Source organism: Prunus avium, chromosome 1 (assembly GCF_965620075.1).
Source record: "Prunus avium chromosome 1, drPruAviu1.hap1.1, whole genome shotgun sequence".
NCBI lineage: Eukaryota > Viridiplantae > Streptophyta > Magnoliopsida > Rosales > Rosaceae > Prunus > Prunus avium.
In genome coordinates, this window is record NC_142284.1 from 9,442,317 (window position 1) to 9,465,494 (window position 23,178).

The following is a 23,178-nucleotide window of genomic DNA, read 5'->3' on the forward strand; positions in this document are numbered from 1 at the left end:
TAGTATGATAGGTGCGTCTGCACACACTGGATAGCGACCCCCCAAATCCCATAATAAAATCAGACACTTACCAAAAAAATCAAGACAGCAAAGTTCCACCTGTGACCTGACAAGGCAACCGCCTTAGACGACGCCGTATTAGGAGCTCTCCAAAATCAAGAATGCTACTACTAGCAGTGAAGAGTGCAGTATCTGGAAGTTGATTTCCAGAATACAAGGTCATCTTTTCATATTGAGGAGAAGAAGAAGAAGAAGAAGAAGAAGAGCCATTCTTAAAAGCTTTGCAAGTTTTGCATAGACAGCAGATTTCCTTTCAAATTTTGGTGCTTTTTTGCGGGAGATAATCAGATTTGAGGTGCTCAAGTTCTGGAGGAGCATATAAGGTATGTGCGAGTAAGCTTGTGTTCATTCAAAGCTTTATAGAGTTTTCAGTCATTCGTTGCTTTGATTAATACTTGATAGTGGCACTAAAACTAGACCCTCATTAGGAAGATTCAAATTTTGGTGACATTCTCTGTGTTTGTGTGTATAGCTGGAGCATAAGTTTTTATTTTATTTTTTCCTAAAGTTTTTATTTTTGAGAATTCAACTATTAGATTAGGCTTGCTTGAGCGAATTTTTCTTTATAAATTTTGTGTTTAGAATTATTTGTGTGTGTGTGTGTGTGTGTGTGTGTGTGTGTGTGTGTGTGTGAATTGGCTATTGAATAATCGAAAGTAGTATTCAATGTCATTTTGCAAGCAAATGAGAGCAAGAAGCCTACAGAAGATGACAGTTCACGACCTGGGTTACAGACAAAGAGGACTCTAGAAGGGTCATGTGGTTTTGTTTAAGCATCAGGTTCACCAGATAACCAAAATGAAGAAGTGGTCCGGAGGCTTGCTTATCATTGCTCTTGCTATGATATTGGTTTTTCGTTACTGCAGCATTGTCAAAATCGAGCCACCAAAGCAGTCACCGAAGCAGTCGGCTTCTGATTTCTTCGGAAACCATCCAACCAATGATTCTTTTATTACGTCGTCCGAGATAAAAGTGAAAAAAGAAGCAGAATCATATAAGAAACCCCATTTTATAGAAGTTGATGGGCCCAATGAGCTGTTTGCTTCACATGACATCTTCAAAGAAGGGTCAAGGGCCTTGCTTGTATGGCCTCACATGCGTCCCCTACTGTCAAGGTCTGATGCTTTGCCTGAAACTGCTCAAGGGGTTAAAGAGGCTTCCATGGCGTGGAAAGACTTGTTGTCTGCAATTGACAAGGACAAGGCTTCCAAATTAAGCAAAAGTGATAGCCAAGAAGATAAAAATTGCCCTTTCTCTGTAAGTACATTTGATAAGATAGTGTCAAGAGACGGGGTTATTCTTGAAATCCCTTGTGGCCTCATTGACGATTCTTCCATTTCTTTGGTTGGCATTCCTGATGGGCACTCTAGAAGCTTTCAAATTCAACTTCTAGGCTCCCAACTTGCAGGAGAGCCTGAGCCTCCTATTATCTTGCATTACAATGTCAGCCTCCCCGGTGATAACATGACAGAGGAGCCATTTGTGGTTCAAAATATTTGGACTCATGACCTTGGGTGGGGCAAAGAGGAAAGATGTCCTTCTCACAGGTCTGCTAACAACCTGAAAGGTAAATTTTCTGTTTAGACTTTAGACTGTATGAGAATTGCAAGTCCAACTCTTTCGCCAGAACATTCTCGCTTTTTCGTATCCTATGGTAGCTCAAACTTGAAGAGCACATTATATGAAAAAATGTAATTAAACTCGAGATAACTTTAGAACACTTGTTTGTCCTCTGTATTAATCGAAAATGTTATAATGTATAACACTATTTTCATACTAATCAAATAAAGATTATTTATTATATCCTGCTTTTTTTTTCTTTAACTTAAGAATAAGGGTGTTACAAGTAGAAATCTAACACATTTTAGTGAATTTGACAGTTGATGGACTTGTTCTTTGCAATGAACAAGCTGTCAGAAGCTCCTTGGAAGAAAATCTAAATACGAGTCAGCCTAGTAGTGACATGTTGACCAATGTTTCCAGGGGAGGTGCCTATGGAAGTGCTAATTTCCCATTTGTTGAAGGGAATCCCTTTACTGCTACATTGTGGGTTGGTTTAGAGGGATTTCACATGACTGTGAATGGAAGGCATGAAACATCTTTTGCATATGGGGAGGTAAGGTATGATTTTATTGGTAATAACAGATTATTGCCCGAAAATTGTTTTCTGCAAGACAATTCCATTGTGGTAAAAGTGAATAATTCCACCCTACATTGCTTTTTTGCATATGTAGAAACTTGAGCCGTGGTCAGTTACCAAAGTCAAAGTGGCTGGTGGTTTGGACCTCTTATCTGCCTTAGCTAAAGGCTTGCCTGTTTCTGAGGATCATGATTTAGTTGTTGATGTTGAGCACCTCAAAGCTCCAGCGACTTTGAAGAAAAGGCTATTGATGTTGGTTGGAGTGTTCTCTACTGGAAATAATTTTGAGCGTAGAATGGCATTGAGGAGGGCTTGGATGCAATACGAGGCTGTACGTTCTGGGGATGTGGCTGTCCGGTTTTTCATTGGCCTTGTAAGTGAAACGTTGCAGACTCTGAGTCATTTGCTTATGCATACCAAGATGGTCTCATATTCTTCAATATCCTCGGGTTTTTCCCAATAAGAAGTCTAAAGGCTGTGGTTTTGTCTGTTAGCTGAAGTATTTTCATAAATTTGCCTCTTATTGATGCCAAGATAAGGTTTCCTTTAGTTGTGTGCATAGTGTTTTAGAAATTATTATGGCTTGAAAAGGCCATCTGTGATGCCAGTACTATGCAGACTGGAACACTTGATCATCTAAAGAGTTCTTCAGCAAGAATTGCCTTGTGTTGGTGGTGCCTCAATTGTGAGATTTAGTTTTGTCCTTATCCTAGATCTAGGTCGTCAAAATCCTCTTCTTCTTTTTTTCGTTCTGGTACTCTCACATTATAAACTTGCAGAATTGAAACAATCTCATTATGTAACATACTCCTGGGACTCCAATATATGCGTTCTAATTGCAATTCATCAACATATTGCTTGCTCAGAAAAAATTGGTTGGTAACAAAGTTTACAACTTGTTCATACCTGCAGCACAAGAACAGTCAAGTCAATATTGAGCTGTGGCGAGAAGCTGAAGCATATGGAGATATCCAATTGATGCCATTTGTTGATTACTACAGCCTGATCAGTTTGAAAACAATTGCAATTTGTATTTTTGGAGTACGTCAATACAAAATATTATGTTCCAGCAAACTGAATTGTCAATATATACATTGTTAGAAAAGTTATCAATCATCTTTATCTTAAATATGCAGACCAAGATCCTCCCTGCTAAATATATCATGAAAACAGATGATGATGCTTTTGTTAGAATTGATGAGGTGATCTCTAGCCTCAAGGGAAAGGCAACGAATGGTCTCTTGTATGGTCTTATAGCCTTCGAATCGGCGCCCGATAGGGAGAAAGGCAGCAAGTGGTATATTGATAACAAGGTACTCACATCAAATTTCTTTCTGTATGGTTAATGTTTGCTTTATTGCACGTTGACTTGATTTTGATGAGTGTTATTTTGCGCAGGAATGGCCTCATGCTTCGTACCCACCATGGGCCCATGGTCCAGGTTACATTATCTCTCGGGACATTGCCAAATTCATTGTCCACGGCCACCAGGAAAGCGACCTCAAGGTAAAATTACTTATGCAAAATTCAACCTCTAAGGATCTGCATGAAGTTTGTAGAACATGTCACTTTATCTTGAAAAGAAAATGACAATAGAATTTCGCTTTCTTTTAAGACTGGTCACTGAAATACAAAGTTGGGCATGTAAAGACAAGTGAGCAGGGCCAGCAGGCAGTGTGTTGATTTTCTCATTCCTTGGCTAACCTGTTAGCGTTATGACTTTTCAGCTTTTTAAACTAGAGGATGTTGCAATGGGCATATGGATCGAACAATTCAAGAACAGCGGTCATGAAGTGAATTATGTCACGGATGATAGGTTTTACAGTGCCGGATGCGAATCAAATTACATTCTCGCTCATTACCAAAGTCCAAGGTTGGTGTTGTGCCTTTGGGAGAAGCTGCAGAAAGAGCACGAGCCCGTCTGCTGTGAGTAAATGCCAACCATGCAATGCGAGCCTTATTGTGAGATCCACTCTTCTATGTAACAACCAAAGCTGAAAGCTGCATGTCAAGCAGATTCAAATACCAAAACTCAAAATTTAACTCTTTTGTGGGGTTTTCTTGGCAACATCAGATAAAATTGTAACTGTACAGGTATATTCTTCAGCCTGAAGAGATGAAAATTTTGGACTGAACCTGTGTTTTCTTGGATCAAACTGTATTCTTTACTGATTTTAGAGTAAGGTTCAGGTGGTTTTCCACACCTAATGTCTTTCTTTGTGGCAAATCAAACGGTGGGACAATTTGCCGAATAATAAAGAGTATGTGGACATTTGAACGAATAATTTAGTTGATGAAGCAAAATGCAAATCGGGATTTTTGTAGAAATGTCATGTGAACTTATACCTCAGTTTCAATTTCTCACCTTAAAGAAAAATTTAAGAGAAATGCCACCTTAATTTTTCAAAATTCATAATTTGTCATCTGACTTTAACATCATCTTCCATCTATTTTAAGGGTATTTTAGTCTTTCCATTTTCAAGGAAAAAAAGGAGATATCTCTCTCCCTTTCTCTCCCACCCGCCCCCAAAACACATCGCACAAGACCCCCCCTTTCCCCACTTCTCTCTCTCTCTCTCTCTCTCTCTCTCCACAAATTTTCAATACGCAAATGGAAAAATACCAAAAGGCAAAAAAGAAGAAGAAAAAGGTGGACTCGGTTCAATTGGGCTGAGTGAATTTGTGTGTGGAGGATAGGTGTTCCATGATAGAGAGAGGAGGAGGAAGGGAAAGAGGGAATGGAGGAAAGGGCTGTGAAGAGGGAAAGGGGAATGGATTTCAAGGTGAGCGGGGGTTGGTCAGAGCCCCCGGTTGCGCACATGGGATGGGGGAATGTGAGATTTTTTTTAAATAAAATTTTTTATATAATGATTTTTCCATTTTAAAAATATTCTTGAAAATAAAAAGACTGAAATACCCTTTAAAATGGATGGAAAATTAGATGGTGTTAAAGCCAAATGACAAATTATGGATTTTGAAAAATTAAGGTGACATTTCTCTTCAATTTTTCTTTTAATGTAACAAATAGAAACTGAAGTATAAGTTAAGCTGACATTTCTACAAAAATCTCTTAAAAATCCTTTTTTTGATAAATTTAGTTAGATGAAGTTGACCTCGTATCATAATGGGAACAGAAGGATGGTAAGTTGACTTGTGGCTGTAAGGCCACCGCTCCCAACTTCCAATTCTGAGCCATCAATTGTGGATCAAATAATGAGGAGGGCACACGCACACTACCATTGTGTTTCACACAAGCCACGCGTATTAACTCTTTTCTCTTTTTTTTCTATTTTTGGTACTAAATTATTGTATATATTATTGTCGACGGACAAGAGTCACATTAATTTTATACTTTTAAGCTGATGTGACATTTTTCCAGCTGGTTGATGAGCATTGGCCAGTGCGGATTGGGCAAACCAGAAGATTGGCCAATCAGGTGTTGGTTTGATGAGTACGGGTATGTTTCTTCAATCAGGATTCAGAATGCCAAAAGTCTTGGATGGTAAGAACTTTTGCAATATAAGTGATTTTCGTTGAGACACGTGTACCGCAGAAACTTGTACACATCATTCTCCTTTGGTGACACTCTTCTTGACAAATTTTTTACACCTCAGCTAAAAAACAGTAGGAACTTTTATTGAATAAAATAGTAATTTATGATGACCTAACTTACACGTATGAAATTATTCATGGCTTCTGTTCTGCCGCGTGTAAGATCCAACCCAAAAATATCTTAAAATTTGAACTGGCTGGTAGGTTTTCACCCAATTAATGATGCTTAATATCTAGAAACCTCACCTGCTAGCATTTTAATTTATGTTAGAAAGAGGGATTCGAACACAAAACTTCGAGTACCGAAATAACTGTTCTTAACCATTTAAGTTACAAATTGTATGTAATTTAGTTTTTTGAAGTTGAATGATCCACAAAGCACCCAAAAAGTGCACAAAAAACCTCCACCTTATGATGATAGGGATAACAACGAAGATATATGCGAGGATCTATATGGATAGTTGATTAACTCTTTGGCTAAGCTTCTTTTTAACTTTTTGTTAGATTATAATAACAAAAAAAAAAAAGGGATGGTTTTTGTTAGATAGGCATTAAAGAAAGGAAATATTTTTTCTCACAATTTTAATTCAAAATGTGTATCATCACGAATACGTGTCAAGTATTGACGATAATGATGACGGTACAACTTAAGTTAAAGTGGTGAACAAAGATACTCTCTTAAAGAAGAGGTAGAGGAAATTAAGATGCTTGTTAGTTAAGTTATTTGGATTAGTCTTGGCCATAAATGGAATCAAAGCGTGCTAATTGCTGACTCTGGCCACAAACTTTAAATCCAACAAGGCAACAACTAACGAAAACCGAACCTTCGTACGCAACCTTCGTATATGATTAATATAAAGTGCCAGCACTAATAATGGTGCTTAGTCAGTCAGCTTCCTTAATTAAAAAAAATTATAATTTTACTTTACCTAATTCTTGAGATAAATAAAATATAAGAACGTGTAACATAAATACTGCATTTTTTTGGGGACATCGACGACATGCATGTCGAATTCCTTAATTATAAAATCATGTGTGAAATGAGGGAGAAATTCCGGCTATATTTTCTTAATCATTCATTCATGATGGCCCTTTTAATAATCTACTTTGTTACACAATTCAATGTTTTGTTATGTGCATTCTACATCAAGGCCCCCATGTGATTTGAAGTTTGAAGGATCTTGCTTACTTTCATGGCTCTATATTTTTAAGGCAAAAAAAAAAAAGGTTTTATGAATTTCTTGTGGCAAATGAAAATGTTTACTTGTCATTAATGAGGAAAGTCATGAATCGAAAAACTTAAATTGAGGAACTAAAAGAATTGGATCAACTACCCTCCTAGCGGATTTCATTCATGATTTTGAAAGTATTTGATTACATATTTTAATTTGTAACATACATAAGTTTTTATTCATTATGAATTTCATATGTTAATAAACATATGAATATAGCAAAACAGTATTATCCCCATGACATATAAGTTCTTCTCTTTGCAGACTCCTTGTAAATCCGTGCTACCGAATAATTATGAAAAATAATATTTTCGGAAAAGTAAAATATTAAAAAACTGTTGCCTAGTAATAATAGAGGCGTGAAGTTTGGTGAAGCGCCAATCAATACGTCGGTGCTGTTTAGTTGTCACTCCGTAAAAGGAAAGCTAAACCCGAAATGGAATCGGGAACAAAAAGCCGCAAAGCATATACCCACCCACGCAAAAGGGTAAAATGGTCAAAACAAATACAGCCCCTTCAGGTTACGTCCAGCAATTACCCGCCATGAGATTCACGTGTGGCGCACACTTCCCTTAAAACCACCCGAATGTGTCAGCCACAGGCACGTGGCGGTCATCAAGAGCCGGTCTACTGGTTCAGCCGGTCGTTTAATTATCCGAGCCGGAAATGGATTCTATTCTACATATATAACCCAACTCATTTCACATTAAAACACACACACGGAAATTCAATAGAGGCAGAGCGATCGAAAATTAGAAACTAAAACCGAAGCGTATAACGAATAAAAACCCTAATTTCCATCTCTGTTCACCTTCACTGAGAATAAAAACCCTAAATTACTCTTTTTTTGACGGTACGACGGCGTTTGAGGATGATTGTGAGTGAGAAAATGGTTGCTGAAGCGGAGGTTATATGCCAGAAGACCATGGCTATGCCTGTGCTGGACATGAAGTACCGTGTCTGCGTTTCCAAGGAGCACAACCTTCAGATCGACGTGGCCTCCCCGCCTTCTTCTGCTCCGAGCTTCGGCGAGGTTTGCGTCTCCGAAACGATTTCCACTGAGATATCTCGCTTCGAATCGGTATGTTCTTTAGCTTTTTTACGAGTTTGTATGAAGAATTATGGAATTGCTTGCTGTTTTCTTTTATTGGCCTTTTTGAATTGGGATTTATTCTATGGCTTTGTTTTTCTTGGATGTTATTCTCAAGATTAGCTATGGGTTTTAAGAATTATATGAAGAAAATCAACATTGGTTCTTGAATTTTTGTGGGTTCAGTTAGAGTCTACTGAATAGCTAGTTCGTAGGGTTTCCTTATCTCTTCTTGGATGCTATAATGTTTGTCATTAGTCTGCAAAGTTTATTTATTTTTTTCTGATGAGCTCAGTAATTTTTCCGTGGTTTTTCTTTACAGTAAATTCCAAGTAAACTTTTGATTTGTAAGATTTGTTTTTTGATCAATTGATTTGAGAATTATTTACTCGGTAAAATTTCTACTGTTCGCATATTTTCTAGTCTCTATGAGCCCTCTGGATTAGATATTGTGCAGATTTATTTGTTAGGGCTTTAAAATTGATTGTATTATATGCTTTTCTCTACGCTGGAAATTCTGTTTAATGGGTTTGTCAGAAGTTTCTGGACCTGATTGGTTGATTTTGGTTTTTCTTTCTATAAGAATTTGGTTTTATGCTTTTTGGTTGGGAAAATCTGACTGATGCAATCAACGGCTGTTTAAATATGGAATGCAAGATGAAAGTAAATAGAGAAATTACTCTGTAGTAATTCTAAAAGAAACTTTATGGGTGAAATCTTGTATGCTTCACAACAGTCAGTTGTTTAGTTTTGGGGATTTGTTATTCATCCTTTTTATGCTTGTTGAATTTCATATTTCTTTGTCTGCATATTACAAATGCATATTCAATTTAGGATTATTGGTTTTGAGATGGATGGAGCATGTTTAGTCACCTACTTATTTGATCTTTTATCAGGTTGTGAGTTGCACAGAGACCATTAATAAAGCTGTAATGGAGTCTTCTGCCATCAAGTTTGTCCCGGACATTCATTCAGGAAGCCACACTGACATCGGAGCAAGGGATTCGATGGATGATGAACACATTCAGATAGATGATCTATCTGCCCATGTGGGGCCTCTCTTCAAGTCTCCCTTGCCAAGTGCATTTTATGCAGTTTTTGATGGTCACGGTGGGCCTGAGGCAGCTTCTTATGTCAAAAGGAATGCCATGAAACTCTTCTTTGAAGATGCTGATTTGCCGCAGAGAAAGGATATGGATGCTGTTTTCTTCAGAGAGTTGGAGAATTCCCACAGGAAAGCATTTCTACAGGCAGACCATGCCTTGGCTCATGAACACAGCGTGAGCAGTTTGTGTGGAACAACAGCACTGACTGCTTTAATTCTTGGAAGGCATTTGCTGGTTGCAAATGCTGGTGACTGTCGAGCAGTTCTTTGCAGGAATGGAGTAGCAGTTGACATGTCTCAAGACCACAAGCCTACTTACTTGCCGGAACGCAGGCGAGTTGAGCAGTTGGGTGGTCACATTGATGACGGGTATCTTAATGATCTGTCAGTCACCCGAGCCCTTGGAGATTGGTACTTGAAATTGCCACTCGGTTCATCATCACCTCTCATTGCGGAGCCAGATGTTCAACAGGTTATGTTAACAGAAGATGATGAGTTTTTGATCATTGGTTGTGATGGGATCTGGGATGTTATGTCAAGCCAATATGCTGTGAGTCTTGTTCGGCGTGGTCTGCGGAGGCATGATGACCCACAACAGTGTGCCAGAGAACTTGTCAAGGAAGCCTTGCGCTTGAATACAACTGACAATCTCACCGTTATTGTTGTGCGCCTCTCTTCTCCTAGTCGTGTTGTTGAGTGCTCACCCCAGCGCCCAAGGTTGAGGATCTGCAGTCTATCCGAGGAAGCACGCAGCCGGTTGAGAAGCTTGTTAGAAGGAAATTGAATGTAAAAACAAGTCGATTATTATTTAGTGGTTCCTAATGGAAAATCATTTTTATCTCATTGTGGCTGTTTCAGATTAGTTTAGAACAAAGCAGCTAGCAGTTTTGTAGGACAGAAGTAGGACTTGGAATGTAATGTTGAGTTTGTGGATTGTAGCGGTAAAACGTAATTGCATTTGCAAATGTATGTTTTCAAATGGATTAGGTTCACCAGAATGGCCCTCCAAATTCGGTTCTTATTTACATTATATTATCCATGTTTGAGGTCCATTTGTCTCAGCGAGCCTGTGCCACCAGCATGGCTGAAATGTTGATATTAGGATTCTTTTTTTTAATTTTTTATTCTGATTGTGTGAAGTATATTGAATTTGTTTCAAGGGAATTTTCTCTTCATCCAAACAAGCTTTCTAATTGTTGTCCTTTGGAGATTGAACGATTCATGGGTCACTGTCTTCTGATGGATTGGCTTCAATATTGTTTTGATTCGCAGCAACAAATAACCTCATCATCTTAGGGCAATTGCACACACCTCCTCCAAACATTCCAAATGGTGATATGCTGAGACTCTGTGAGGCTACCATTTTCTCCATATATATATATATATGTCAACATAAAAAATAAATTAAAAAATAAGCCACCCAGCAGATGATTATGTTCTTCCCAACTATTGTGACGTAAAAACAAACTATTTTAATAATTGCCTTGCCATCGATCACGATCCAACGGCTATCATTCCTTCTCATTTCTGAAACACAAATGCGTTGTTTACGTGGCGAATATCGGATGGAGTAACAGGGACTGATTTCTGGACCTTAACACACAAGATTACGAAAAAGGAATATAATGTTAAAATAACACAAAATTTCTGAAGGCAAAGCACCCACCCAATAGTCTGCGGTCCTATTTGAAGGCCTTTACCAAAAGCCGAAGCGCATAACGAAACCAGACCAAAACCAAACCCAAAGAGGTTTAACGATCGAGAGTGTGAGAGAATGGCTATGGCAAGCTTGGCGAGGCGGAAGGCCTACCTTCTCTCTAGAAACTTGTCCAACACGTCATCGGAGGCCGTCAGGTACTCCTTCTCGCTCACCTCCTTCTCCAGGGGCTACGCTTCCTCGGGATCTGATGACAACGACGTCGTCGTGGTTGGCGGTGGCCCCGGTGGTTACGTGGCGGCCATCAAGGCCTCTCAGCTCGGCCTTAAGACCACCTGCATCGAGAAGCGCGGGGCTCTCGGCGGCACGTGCCTCAACGTCGGCTGCATACCCTCCAAGGTCTCTCTTTTTTACACTCTTTACTTCACTTGGACAGTCTCGTAATAGCCTGCTAGGGTTCTTAATCTGTCCCTAAATTTCGTGGATTGTTGGGTTGATTTACCACCTGTCAGATCTAATTTTTTGGTTCGCTGGTATTATTTAATTGAATTTCAGTTGATTGACTTTGTTTTTGTGTTTAATAATATTCATTTGGATTGAATTTAGTTAATACTATTTTTTTATATAATATAATCGCATTTTTTTAGCCAAATTGTGGAAATTTATTTCACTCTGTGCTAAAAGGGCTTCCTCAAAAGTATATAAAAGAACAATCTTGAGTGGATAAGCATTTACATTTGAAAATTATATAATTTGGCACAGTTTAGAACTTACTGGTTGTGTGAATTACTGTTCAGATGTGTTTCTTCTGCCTTGAAAATAGAATTAAATAACCAAGATGGTTGGTGTGAGTGGTTCGGCACTCTCATTTCTTAAGAGAGGTCAGGGGTTCGATCCCTGCTCTCGTACGGAGTCACCACTTTGGCCAACACTTTACCCCTTACGGGCCGACCCGGTGTGAGTGGGGATTAGTCTGGGTTGTGGCTAAGGCTTAAAGGTGCCACCCATAGTTGGGGCCCATTCAGGACCACCTCATGGTTCAGACCCAAAAAAAAAAATAGAATTAAATGTATTGGTATTATTTGCGTGTGAAATTTATCTCTAATGTCATCTGCTTTTGTGTCCAGGCGCTTCTTCATTCCTCTCACATGTACCATGAAGCTAAGCATGCATTTCACAACCACGGTGTTAAGTTCTCCTCTGTTGAGGTAGATTTACCTGCCATGATGTCCCAAAAAGATAAAGCTGTTTCTAATCTTACTCGAGGAATTGAAGGGCTCTTCAAGAAGAATAAGGTCACTTATGTTAAAGGCTATGGAAAGTTCATCTCCCCTTCCGAAATCTCAGTGGACACCATTGATGGTGAGAATACAGTCGTAAAAGGCAAAAATATCATAATTGCCACTGGTTCTGATGTCAAATCTCTACCTGGGATTGCCATTGATGAGAAGAAAATAGTATCATCAACTGGAGCTCTGGCTTTGACAGAAATCCCAAAGAAACTTGTGGTGGTTGGAGCAGGATATATTGGCCTAGAGATGGGCTCAGTGTGGCGTAGACTTGGTTCCGAGGTAACTGTTGTTGAGTTTGGACCTGATATCGTCCCAACAATGGACTCGGAAATCCGCAAGCAATTTCAGCGTTCCCTTGAGAAACAAGGGATGAAATTTGTGCTCAAAACAAAGGTGGTATCAGTTGATACTTCTGGAGATGGTGTGAAGTTGACCCTTGAACCAGCAGCTGGTGGCGACCAGACCACCTTTGAAGCTGATGTTGTTCTTGTATCTGCTGGTAGGGTTCCATTCACATCCGGGCTTGATTTGGATAAGATAGGAGTTGAAACTGATAAGGGAGGGCGAATTTTAGTCAATGAGAGATTTGCTACAAATGTCCCAGGTGTTTATGCAATTGGGGACGTTATTCCTGGACCTATGTTAGCCCACAAGGCAGAAGAGGATGGGGTTGCATGCGTGGAGTACCTTGCTGGTAAGGTTGGGCATGTGGACTATGACTTGGTCCCTGGGGTTGTCTATACGCACCCTGAAGTTGCATCTGTTGGAAAGACCGAGGAACAAGTGAAGTCCCTTGGTGTTGAATACCGAGTTGGAAAGTTCCCTTTCATGGCAAATAGCAGAGCCAAGGCAATAGATGATGCTGAAGGACTCGTCAAGATTTTGGCTGATAAGGAAACAGATAAGATATTGGGAGTTCATATCATGGCTCCCAATGCTGGAGAGCTCATTCACGAGGCAGCCATAGCCTTGCAGTATGATGCATCAAGCGAGGACATTGCACGAGTTTGCCATGCACATCCAACTATGAGTGAGGCCTTGAAGGAAGCTGCCATGGCTACTTATGACAAGCCCATTCACATCTAGAAAAATCATTACTTGATTAATCTTGTTTTCATTTTTGTTTAAGAAATTTGGATTGACTTGGTAAGAACTTTCCATTTAGTTGTTTAACCTTCATTGAAGGTTGCAGATAAAAGTTCTTGAATACAAGATTGCTGTTTTTTTTCTGCCCCTTGGCTACAATAAGGGACCCAACTCTGTATGCTTTCTCATCTTACTGTGAATAACAACATAAGCAGGGTATGTTGAGCTAATGCTAATGGATCATTACCATGTGTGGTTTACTGTTCAGCAACTACATGTTCATGTATGCTATTATTGGGGGGCTAGTAGGGCATCGGATCTCTTGCTTTTATCATGTCTTAAAGTTGAACTAATTTAATCGGATTCGTAATCAACACTCCAGGCAGATTTACAGAAGATTAGAACTCTAAAATGATTGCCTACGGACTGACGGGCATTCAATACCATGATATAAACAATTCCCTAATACTTATCGAGAATTTGCCCATTCCGAAATGCAGCAATCTTGTATGTGATGCTCAAGATTGCTGTTTGTTTCTGCCCTTTTTGACTAGAATTTGTTCTCAAGATGTGATGCTCAAAATTGAGTCTCAATATCCCATCTCCCGTGTGTGGGGATTTTAATGTCAAGCTATTCCTGTTTCGATTCTGGTTTTAGTACAACACTCAGTAAAATTTGCAAACGATAGAGCACGGTCGAGTTAGAAGACCAACAATTATTTGACGAAAAACAAACAAAAACAGAAGAAAGAGAGCAAAGAGAAGCCATCAGATCACCATTCTTTTCTTACTTTCAACAAATGAAGGGGAAGAATTGAACTGTGACTCATGTTCCCATCATGTGATACTGCAAGTTCCTGCTCTAAGAAATGCCACCCCTAAAATCTGATAAGATGAAAATTCTTTCCCTAGTTTACAATTAATGGCCTTTCTCTCCTCTCATTGAAAATCCGGGAACTGTTGAAAAATAACTCATGCAAATGCACAATACCCCTTAAAAGATATTTTAAGGATTGATTTCTCTCTTCAAAGCAGAAAACCATACTAAAACTTTCAGCAACTGCCCATTCTCCTCTCCACAATTCCCAGTTTGGCATTTGCACAAGGCAATCGAAAGCAACCCAGAATATTGTGCAGTTATGGATCCTCCCGCATATCGGGCCTCCTTTTGGACTGCAAGGCTAGCCGTGCATCCCTCTCCCGTTCAAACTCCCGGAAATCTGCTCTCTGCAAGAAGTTCACCTTATCTAAATATTGGTTTGAACTCTTCTTGTAAGCATCCAACTCCTCATCCAACCCTTTTTCCTCCTTAAACTCCCCCCAGTCCTTTTTTGTCTTGTCAAGCACACTGAGCTTTTGTTTCTTCTTAATCTGTTCGAGCACTGCATCCACACCTGAAGCTGCTGGAGCTTTCGCCTTTTCAGATGCTTCCTTTGAATCAGCATCAACAAGCTTCTTATATTCAATTTCTTGACCAGCAAAATCCCGAACCTCTGTGATCTATAAAATGAAAGAGATCTGTTTAATATGATTATTGCCAATAAATTTTAAAAAATGAACTTTGCATCCATACCATTAAATTTTTTTAAAACTAATTTGTATGCATCATTATGATAATTATGATTTTTGGTTTAAGGATCAGCTCCGAGAGATTCAAGTTAAACAGGAAAACTGCTTGGCCATCACAGAGACTACTCATGTGGTAAAAATTGGCGTGTAACCAAATACATATATTAACATGTGTGTGTAACATCATATCTTCAAAAGTGATTGGAGAGGAAATTAACAACTAAAACTAAGCAGGCACTACTTAGTTCCACATCTGAAAAGCCAAAGTTTACCCACAGACAGGTCACCCAACAGAACACAGACAAACAGGTGATTCAAATAATATGCTAACCTCAACTTTCCCTCTGCCTGATGCTGCAGCTGCAGCATCCTTAACTTCTACAAGAGCAGCAGCTGCAAGCCTCCTGGCCTTGTCACTAGAGCTGTCCTGCACGACATCACCACTAGAGCTGTTCTGCGTGACATTTGATCCCTTCTGTAGTGCATTTTCTTTTGGGGACTCTGCCTTCTTTGGTGCCAGGCCCAGATATGCCTTCCAGTTCTAAGAAATAAATAGAAGTAAAAGATTAAATTCTAGCCAACTATATTTTTATAATTCCAACACAGACAGAAAGAATGAGGCAATCCTCACATCAGATGCCTTCTTTGGAGTTTTAGTCACAGTTGAAGACTTCTTTAATAAATCCTTGAATTTCTTATTAGATACTCCTTTATTCATTTGCTCCCACATGGCATCAACCCGAGATTTTACATCTATCAAGATAGGAAAAAACATTAGTCCTTCTGATCAATGAATTTATGTGACCAAACAGCAGAACGGGGAATTGGATAAACAAGCACTTATGACTCATGAGTTAAAAAAAATTCTGACCAGTCTGTTCAGGTTTAGTCTCAAAGCTTGGAAGGGGAGCAGCTCCATTGGTAGACTCGATTGGTAAAGCATCCTTTTCATTTGCAGTACCTGAACCAGAAAACCAAACTACTCAATCATAAGTAGGAAAAAAAGAAAAACGAAACTGCACCCAAGCTGCCTATGAAAAAGTTGTGGTATGAGTAGCCCTGGCAGTGCCTGAACAAAATCATCAAATGAATAGATCTAATGACCAACAATTTTGTCTTTCGCCTAAAATATATAAAACTTCAAAACAAATTACAAATATAGGTCTTTGATAGTTGTAATATCCAAATCATTTTGGACACCAAGCACCGAAATTGGATTGCAACTAAAAATTGGTAAATTACATTACAACAAAAACTGTGATGGTCAGGTTCGATGTTTTTATGTGCTAATCCACCTATATTACATATTCTGTGGTATCTAAAACTAAAAACACCTAATTCTAAAGTGAAAGGAAGTTTAGCTTAACAGTTTGATGAGAGTTAAGCAAATGACACAACAAAAACTTCAAACCCATTATCAGTAGATAACTGAACTGAAAATCTGAAACTATTCCACGCAAGTTACTATTTTATGAATTGGGTATGCAGCTTTTCACCCATCTTCGATTACAAACAGAAAAAGCAAAAATCTATAGCTCATAAATCTATGAATGCTCCACAGAAAATACTACCTACCAAGGCTCCAAAACCACCTAGCCCATGAAAATTTATAATTCACATACCCATTATTTTCCAGAAAATAAAAGGGCAAAAATATTTTCAGGGCTCAGTCTGTTTTCATCGTTAAAACCCACTGATTTTCTAAAATCTCCAGAGGTCCTTTTTCGTGCAACACAAAACAGACCCGACTGAGCGTAAGCCAAACAAAGAAGGAATTAAAATAAAATAAAATCAAGAAATATAAAAATAAAATGCGTACCTGAACTTGAGGCACCGAGAGCGTTGGTGGTGGTGGTAGCCATCGAAGACAAACAAAAGTGGAGAGAGTCATTGGTTTGGTGTTGGTGGTGAATACAAAAAAGAAGTCTGTTATTGGGTTTCGAGGTTCCCGAAGAGACCCAAAGCCTTTCCACCTTTTCTGACTTGTTGGAGGCCCATGAGGCTATAACTAATTAACCCGCCAATTTAAAATTAATTAATTGCAAGATAATCTAATTAGTTATAAAAATTATTTATTAATTTCAAATCTAATTGTTTAAATTTATAATTAATAAATAAGACATTAATTATGAATTATTTATAGTTTATACTTCTAAACTTGAGAACCAAAATATAATCAATGATTCAATCAAAATATTATTTAGATGGGTTTCTCGAAAGGAGAAAAGGGTCTCTAGGGTTTAGGGTTTGAAACTTCCGACGGCGACTCCCTTGCAGCACACGACTCTCCTTCTCGAAGTAATTTTGGCAAGCGGATTTTAGCACTACGATCGCAAACTCACAGTAAGCACATCTAGGCTACGGTAGTGTGGGACATGGAAGATCTAGAGATACGGTTTGGTGCCAACCTTTGATTGTTTGATCCAGAACGGAAGGGGGTTCAAATTGGGGAGAATGAACTCGGCAGTCAATTCGTTGGACACCACAACACCCTTGTGGCAAAAGTTTTTTCCCACAGAGTCGTCAATAAGGAGGGCTTTATAGCCTCCTCTTGATTGTGGAAAGGCATTGCAGAAGTCACAATTAAGGAGTTTGCTGGCAAGCTATTTATGGTGAGATTTGAGAATCATAGGGACAAAGCTAGGGTTTTGGATATGGAGCCCTGGACATATCGCGATGCCCTAGTTTTGCTCTCTGAAGTGACGGTGGGCTGTGACATTAGATCTGTGGATTTGAAGATGGGAGTTTTCTGGGTGCAACTTCATGGGATCCCTCCCTTAAATATGATGGTTGCTGTGGCTCAGAAGATTGGAACACTCCTAGGACAAGTTGCGAAAGTATACCACGCAGATGGAGAGGACTGTGTTGGGCGTTTCGTGCGAGTTCGTATCCAGTTCAATGTCACCCAATCCCTCATGCGGGGGGTGCCTTTGTTGAATTCCCGGAAGTAGGGTCGATATGGATCAGCTTCCAATATGATTACCTCCCTGAATACTGTTTTATTTGTGGCTGCTTGGGACATCCAAGCCGCGTCTGCCTTGACAAAGCTGGAGAGTGTTCATCCCAACGTTGTGGGGTTGAAACCCTTTATGCTTTTGATGGTCTTGAGGCTGTTGAAGACATGCGGGGTAGGCCTTTGAAATCTGTTCTTCGTAGGATGGCACAAGGAAGTCCAAATGCAGGGTCATGGCGGCCTCGTGCACATCATGCTCAGGAGAGAACCCTTGTTGAAACTATCCGAAAACAGCGAGAACTTGATGCACGCCGTACACAGATTTTGGCTCAAGCCTGGGATGCAGGTCTGATTGGCTCCGGAGGCATACTTCAAAGGGTGGCCACAGTTGCTGCCTCAGCTTCGGTACCCATTGTGGCAGTTGAGTCGGTTGAGCACGAGGCAAGCCTCCAGTTTGGAGAGGCTCATGTTCTACCTGGAGAAACTGATCCTTTTCGTCCTGCACCACTTCTTCCGGAACTACATGCAAGCCATGACCAAACTCTGAGGAGCTGTGGTAAAAGAAGTCGAGCAGGGATGGACTCTGGGGTCAAAGAGTGCAATGGGGTCTCTGGTACTGATATTGGACGTGGGGATGAGATAGTGAGGGATTCCAACAAGCGAAGATTACTGTTTCCTGAGGTTTTAGAGCAGTTAGTGGAGACCGGTGTTAAGCTCATAATTTCATACATATACATGCCCTATTTACTTACTTCTTTTGCTTAGTTTCTTAGATTTCTAAGTTATTTGCCTCCCTTTGTGTGTTTTGTAGGCAAATAGAGCAAGAGAGCATAATTCATGCAATTCAAGCATGTTAAGGCCTAATTTGGATGAATGGATGAAGAGCTTAAAAGACAAACTCATTTTGGCTACAGCCCCCTGCCAGTCCAGTTCCGTAGGTCATATTGCAAGCTTTGTTTCAGCAACTTACACAGCTCGGATGAGGTAGCATTCTTCATGAAAGTTGTTCCAATGGGTGTTTACTATAACATATCCAAAATTCAGCCCCATTGGATAAATATGGAGTCTGTTACCTAGCAAACACAGAGCCATGCTCAGGATGGATTTTATCAGCGCGCAAAATGAGTTAGCAATTTGTTTTGGCCTTAACTTCCTCCTCCGACCTTGGATTGGCCCAAATGATATATGGCTGGAAAGAAGACATTCTGAACTTCAAGTTTGAGTGCTTAAAGTCTTAATTTGCTTAAGGGAAGCCCAATTCGTAAGCCCTTGAAGTTGCTGGTCATGGTGAGCTAGGCATGAGCTATTGAGCTTGTTGGAAGCTTGGTCATGGTGACATGAAGATGAGCTAGGGCTGCTGGTGGGATTTATTGGTGAAGTGCATCAACCAATTCAAAATTTCTAATACAAGTGCATCAACCATTTCAGATTTTATAAAACAAGTGTTGTATGCATTAGCCATATTGAATTCAGATTTTTCACTTCCTTAGGCCTATAAATAGGGAGGTTCTCTAAGCTTGTAAACACACCCCAAGGGGGGGAGCTCTCAAACACTTCTCTAGAGCTCCCTTCCCTTCTCTCCCTCAAATTCTCTTAGTTTCTCTTTCTAGTTTTCAATTGTTATAATGAGATCTTTGTGCTGAAATTCTCCTTAAGTTTTTCCAAGTTCTACTTAATTTTCATTGTTATGTAAATTCTTTTCTTTAGTTTCAAGTTTGATTAGTTTCCAAGTTTCAATTATGATTTTTGTTCTTATTCATTATGCTTATAAGTTAATATGCTAGTTTGAATGATTGATCACCATTTAGGCTTGCATGTTAGCTATCTTGGTTTGAATTAAGAGTAGACACCATGCTTTAATTCGAATTGAACTATGAATAGGAAGAGTATGTATGGACATTCGACAACAGGGATTAGATACATGCTTGGTTGTTTAAATTGTTCTTTTATGCTTAATGGGTTCCTAATGCTTAATTTTAGGTTAGACAACAAATGATCAAATTAGGGAATTAGGAACACAAGGTTATGACCAAACACCATGGCTTAATCATACTTTAGCTAGAATCAATCCATTAATTTAATTGAACTTGGGAACTTATTTGCTTGAGTTAGTTATTTCTTTCTTCCTTGTTTTATTTATTTCCTTTCTTTTTCATTTCTGTTTTGTGTAGGGAAACTAAATTGGATCATTCAATCACCAATCCTTGTGGAATCGACCTCGCACTTACATACGCTAAACTACCAACGGTTCGTGCACTTGTGAGTATCACAAGTTGAGGATGCAACTGAATCCATTTTGGTGCAGCTGTATCTACACAACAACCGGCCTCAACCTGTCTCCACGATCGCCATGAAAATCTTTGTGTGGAACTGTCAAGGCATTGGGGGTGGCTTGACAGTTTCCAGTTTGAAAGAGCAAGTACGGCTCCACACCCCCGATCTAGTGGTCTTTCTAGAAACCAAAACTAGGAGGCACCGCTATGAATATCTGAAGCGGCAATTAGGCATGGAATTTTTGTTTGCGGTTAAACCACGTAGGCTCAGTGGAGGTTTATGTATGTTTTGGCGGGATGCACAACAGGTGGAACTAATTAAATATGCAGATTTTTGTATTGAGGCTTTGCTTTATGATGCTGATTTACAGCTCAAGTGGCGTTTTTTTGCCATTTATGCTAGCACTGATGACCGTACTCGGAATGGACAATGGCGTACTTTATTTGACAGGATTAGCCACTGTTCGGAACCATGCTTATGCTTGGGAGACTTTAATGATATCCTGGTGGCTACCGAGAAAAAAAGGGGCAACCCCCGCTCAGAAAGGAGTATGGCAGACTTCCGGGCCTTTGCGACTGATGCTAGCCTACTAGACTTGAGGTTTGTAGGTTATCCCTTTACCTGGAGAAATAGAAGAAAGAGTGGTTTGATACAAGAGAGACTTGATAGAGGCTTGGCCTCAGAACCTTGGCTCCAGAATTACCCAGAAGCTCGAGTGATGCATGTGCCCTTAACGGGGTCGGACCATGTGGCTCTTATGCTTGCTACGAAGCCTTCCACTACTCGTTGGCAGCGCAGATTTGTCTATGATTCACAGTGGGGGCGACAGGCCCGTTGTAAGGAAGTCGTAACAGAAAAATGGCAGAAGTGTTTCCCAAGGTCTAGAGAGGACCAATTTATTGGGAAATTAGGCTGGGTGCGGAAAGGCCTTGTTCTATGGTGGAGACATGAAGGAAGAAACTCTTCTGATCAGATTAATTTAATTCAAAGGCAATTGCACTCTGCCTACACAGACCCTATTTTTGAAGGCTCTAGAGTAAGAGCTCTGGAACAGGACCTCAAGGGTGCTCTTCGTGAGGAGGAGCTATTCTGGAAGCAAAAATCCCGCATACAGTGGTTGAATGCAGGAGAAAGGAATACAAAAATTTTCCATTCTAAGGTGATGACCCGCCATCGCCAAAACCGTTTACTGGGTCTAGAAGATGCAATTGGTGTCTGGTATGAGAAGGGATCTGATGTTCAAGCTATTGCTATATCTTATTTTCAAGAGTTGTTCACCACATGTCGCCCATCACACATCAATGAAACAGTAGCTTGTGTCAGTCAACGAATCACAGAGAGTGAGAGCTCCAATTTTCTTAAGGCGGTTACCCAGGAGGAGGTCTTCGAAATTGTAAAGAGTATGAGCCCCTCAGCTTCTCCGGGGCCTGATGGCTTCACTGGGGCCTTTTACCAGCATCATTGGCTTGTGGTGGGTGATGATGTCTTTCGGGTAGTTCAGAGCTTCTTTCACTCTGGAAAGTTACCTAGACGGCTTAACCACACACACATCACCCTTATTCCCACAATTCCGAATCCACGAAATATGAAGCAATGGAGACCCATCTCTCTTTGTAATGTGATTTATAAAATTATTTCAAAAATCCTCACCAACCGTTTGAAAACTATGTTGTCTCAGATTATTAGCCCACACTAGTCAGCCTTTGTGGCAGAAAGGCAGATCACGGATAACATCTTAGTAGTGCACGAGATTCTTCACTCTCTTCAAGGGAGTAAGCGCTCAGACCCAAAGACTATAGCTCTTAAGCTCAACATGGCAAAAGCCTTTGATCATGTTGAATGGCCCTTTCTAATTGCAATGATGAAGAAACTAGGTTTCCCCTACCAATTTTGCTCTTGGATTTTTGAATGCATCTCCACAATTTCGTACAGTGTTCTAATCAATGGTGCTGCAATTGGAAATATTAAGCCCTCGCGGGGATTGAGGCAAGGGGACCCTTTATCTCCTTTCTTATTTCTTATTTGTGCAGAAGGACTTACCTCCCTCATTAAAGCATACGAAGAGCGACAAGCTTTGCATGGCTTCCAGCTACGTAGGGATGGCATAAGCATTAGCCATCTCCTATTTGCCGACGACTCTGTTCTATTTTGTCAAGCAGTTGAAAGGGAAGCGGAGTGTGTTGTTAACAGTCTACAGTGCTATGAAGCGGGTTCTGGCCAAAGCGTCAACTTTGACAAGAGTTCTATTTTTTATAGTGTCAACTGCTCTTCTCGCCTTCGCACACAAATGGAACATATCCTACATGTCAAAGGCCACAAAGAATTTGGTAAATATCTAGGCATTATGGCTGATTTTGGAACATCTAAAACATAGGTATTTGAGGAGGTCCGCCGCAAACTAGATGGTGAGCTCCATGGTTGGGCTGAACAGTTTCTCTCGACGGCTGGCAAAGAGATTCTCATTAAAGCCGTTGCTATGGCCATGCCCTGCTATGCTATGTCCTGTTTTAAACTGCCAGTAACCTTGTGCAAGGAAATTGAAGCTGCCATCGCGAGGTTTTGGTGGAAGTCCCACAAAGAGAAACATGACATTCATTAGGTTAGTTGGGCTAAATTATCTCAACTAAAAAAGGCGGGTGGCTTGAGCTTCCGAGATATCCAGTGCTTTAATCTTGCCCTACTTGCCAAGATTGGTTGGCGGATCCTACATTACCCAAGCTCCCTGCTTGCTCGCTTGCTACAAGAAAAGTACTTTGTCAGGGAGACTTTCCTCACTGCCACCACTCGAAAATCTGCCTCTTGGGGTTGGAAAGGCATTCTCCAAGGGCGAAGAATACTTGAGTCTGGTTTGTGTTGGCGTATCGGTGATGGCTCTAAAGTCCAGGTGCGCAATGATCCTTGGCTTCCTACCCCTTACACCTTCCGAACTCTCTCGTGACAGTCTGACTTACCCTTGATGGTCAGTGAACTCATTGACCCCATTTTGCACACATGGAGAGAAGATGTGATTGATAGATGCTTTGCTCCAGAAGAAGCCAGCCGCATCTTAAGCATTCCAATCAGCAGGTGGGGCTGTCCAGACAAGCTAATTTGGCATTTCAGTACGCATGGACAGTATGTCGTTCGGTCTGGCTATGAGCTTGCCCTTCACCTGCAGAGGAATGGTGA

The 23,178-nt window shown here is 40.2% G+C and overlaps 5 protein-coding genes across 6 annotated transcripts; 4 read left to right on the forward strand and 1 right to left on the reverse strand.

The window, feature by feature from the left end:
- The first annotated feature begins 78 nt into the window (after window positions 1–78).
- On the forward strand, window positions 79–4,528 carry LOC110751587 (Galactosyltransferase family protein). Of its 2 annotated transcripts, none has more exons than XM_021952080.2 (8): window positions 79–383; window positions 721–1,627; window positions 1,941–2,176; window positions 2,295–2,573; window positions 3,113–3,241; window positions 3,337–3,513; window positions 3,599–3,706; window positions 3,928–4,528. In XM_021952080.2, the coding sequence occupies exons 2-8, from the start codon at window positions 859–861 to the stop codon at window positions 4,132–4,134; spliced, it is 1,905 nt and encodes a 634-aa protein (XP_021807772.1). In that variant the 5' UTR covers window positions 79–383; window positions 721–858; the 3' UTR covers window positions 4,135–4,528. The 2 variants fall into 2 exon arrangements, with proteins under 2 accessions (XP_021807772.1, XP_021807782.1); XM_021952090.2 differs by having other exon boundaries at window positions 742–1,627.
- A 3,159-nt stretch (window positions 4,529–7,687) lies between these two features.
- Window positions 7,688–10,177, forward strand: LOC110752284 (putative protein phosphatase 2C 13). The gene is made up of 2 exons (XM_021952903.2): window positions 7,688–8,065; window positions 8,971–10,177. The coding sequence occupies exons 1-2, from the start codon at window positions 7,856–7,858 to the stop codon at window positions 9,961–9,963; spliced, it is 1,203 nt and encodes a 400-aa protein (XP_021808595.1). The 5' UTR covers window positions 7,688–7,855; the 3' UTR covers window positions 9,964–10,177.
- Window positions 10,178–10,822: 645 nt separating this feature from the next.
- Window positions 10,823–13,444, forward strand: LOC110751855 (dihydrolipoyl dehydrogenase, mitochondrial). Its single transcript, XM_021952390.2, has 2 exons — window positions 10,823–11,235; window positions 11,964–13,444. The coding sequence occupies exons 1-2, from the start codon at window positions 10,954–10,956 to the stop codon at window positions 13,212–13,214; spliced, it is 1,533 nt and encodes a 510-aa protein (XP_021808082.1). The 5' UTR covers window positions 10,823–10,953; the 3' UTR covers window positions 13,215–13,444.
- Window positions 13,445–13,965: 521 nt separating this feature from the next.
- LOC110751678 (craniofacial development-like protein) lies at window positions 13,966–16,753 on the reverse strand. Its single transcript, XM_021952183.2, has 5 exons — window positions 16,603–16,753; window positions 15,655–15,744; window positions 15,415–15,536; window positions 15,115–15,324; window positions 13,966–14,714 (listed from the first exon to the last, which is right to left on the reverse strand). Exons 1-5 carry the CDS (start codon window positions 16,643–16,645, stop codon window positions 14,352–14,354), a joined length of 828 nt encoding a protein of 275 aa, XP_021807875.1. The 5' UTR covers window positions 16,646–16,753; the 3' UTR covers window positions 13,966–14,351.
- Window positions 16,754–17,392: 639 nt separating this feature from the next.
- Window positions 17,393–22,609, forward strand: LOC148297241 (uncharacterized). Its single transcript, XM_088244067.1, has 4 exons — window positions 17,393–17,730; window positions 17,811–18,417; window positions 20,042–21,502; window positions 22,385–22,609. Exons 1-4 carry the CDS (start codon window positions 17,393–17,395, stop codon window positions 22,607–22,609), a joined length of 2,631 nt encoding a protein of 876 aa, XP_088100193.1.
- The last annotated feature ends 569 nt before the right edge of the window (window positions 22,610–23,178 follow it).

Excerpts from the sequence above, each read along its gene's own strand:
- LOC110751587 (XM_021952080.2), top strand. The coding sequence starts at position 859 with ATGAAGAAGTGGTCCGGAGGCTTGCTTATCATTGCTCTTGCTATGATA. Across the intron at positions 2,574-3,112 it reads TCCGGTTTTTCATTGGCCTT|CACAAGAACAGTCAAGTCAA; the intron begins GTAAGTGAAACG and ends TCATACCTGCAG. Across the intron at positions 3,242-3,336 it reads TTGCAATTTGTATTTTTGGA|ACCAAGATCCTCCCTGCTAA; the intron begins GTACGTCAATAC and ends TTAAATATGCAG.
- LOC110752284 (XM_021952903.2), top strand. The coding sequence starts at position 7,856 with ATGATTGTGAGTGAGAAAATGGTTGCTGAAGCGGAGGTTATATGCCAG. Across the intron at positions 8,066-8,970 it reads AGATATCTCGCTTCGAATCG|GTTGTGAGTTGCACAGAGAC; the intron begins GTATGTTCTTTA and ends ATCTTTTATCAG.
- LOC110751855 (XM_021952390.2), top strand. The coding sequence starts at position 10,954 with ATGGCTATGGCAAGCTTGGCGAGGCGGAAGGCCTACCTTCTCTCTAGA. Across the intron at positions 11,236-11,963 it reads TCGGCTGCATACCCTCCAAG|GCGCTTCTTCATTCCTCTCA; the intron begins GTCTCTCTTTTT and ends TTTTGTGTCCAG.
- LOC110751678 (XM_021952183.2), bottom strand. The coding sequence starts at position 16,645 with ATGGCTACCACCACCACCAACGCTCTCGGTGCCTCAAGTTCAG. Across the intron at positions 15,537-15,654 it reads GACTAAACCTGAACAGACTG|ATGTAAAATCTCGGGTTGAT; the intron begins GTCAGAATTTTT and ends CTATCTTGATAG. Across the intron at positions 14,715-15,114 it reads CAGGCAGAGGGAAAGTTGAG|ATCACAGAGGTTCGGGATTT; the intron begins GTTAGCATATTA and ends TTCATTTTATAG.
- LOC148297241 (XM_088244067.1), top strand. The coding sequence starts at position 17,393 with ATGGTGAGATTTGAGAATCATAGGGACAAAGCTAGGGTTTTGGATATG. Across the intron at positions 17,731-17,810 it reads CCTTTGTTGAATTCCCGGAA|CCGCGTCTGCCTTGACAAAG; the intron begins GTAGGGTCGATA and ends GGGACATCCAAG. Across the intron at positions 18,418-20,041 it reads GAAGATTACTGTTTCCTGAG|CTGTATCTACACAACAACCG; the intron begins GTTTTAGAGCAG and ends ATTTTGGTGCAG.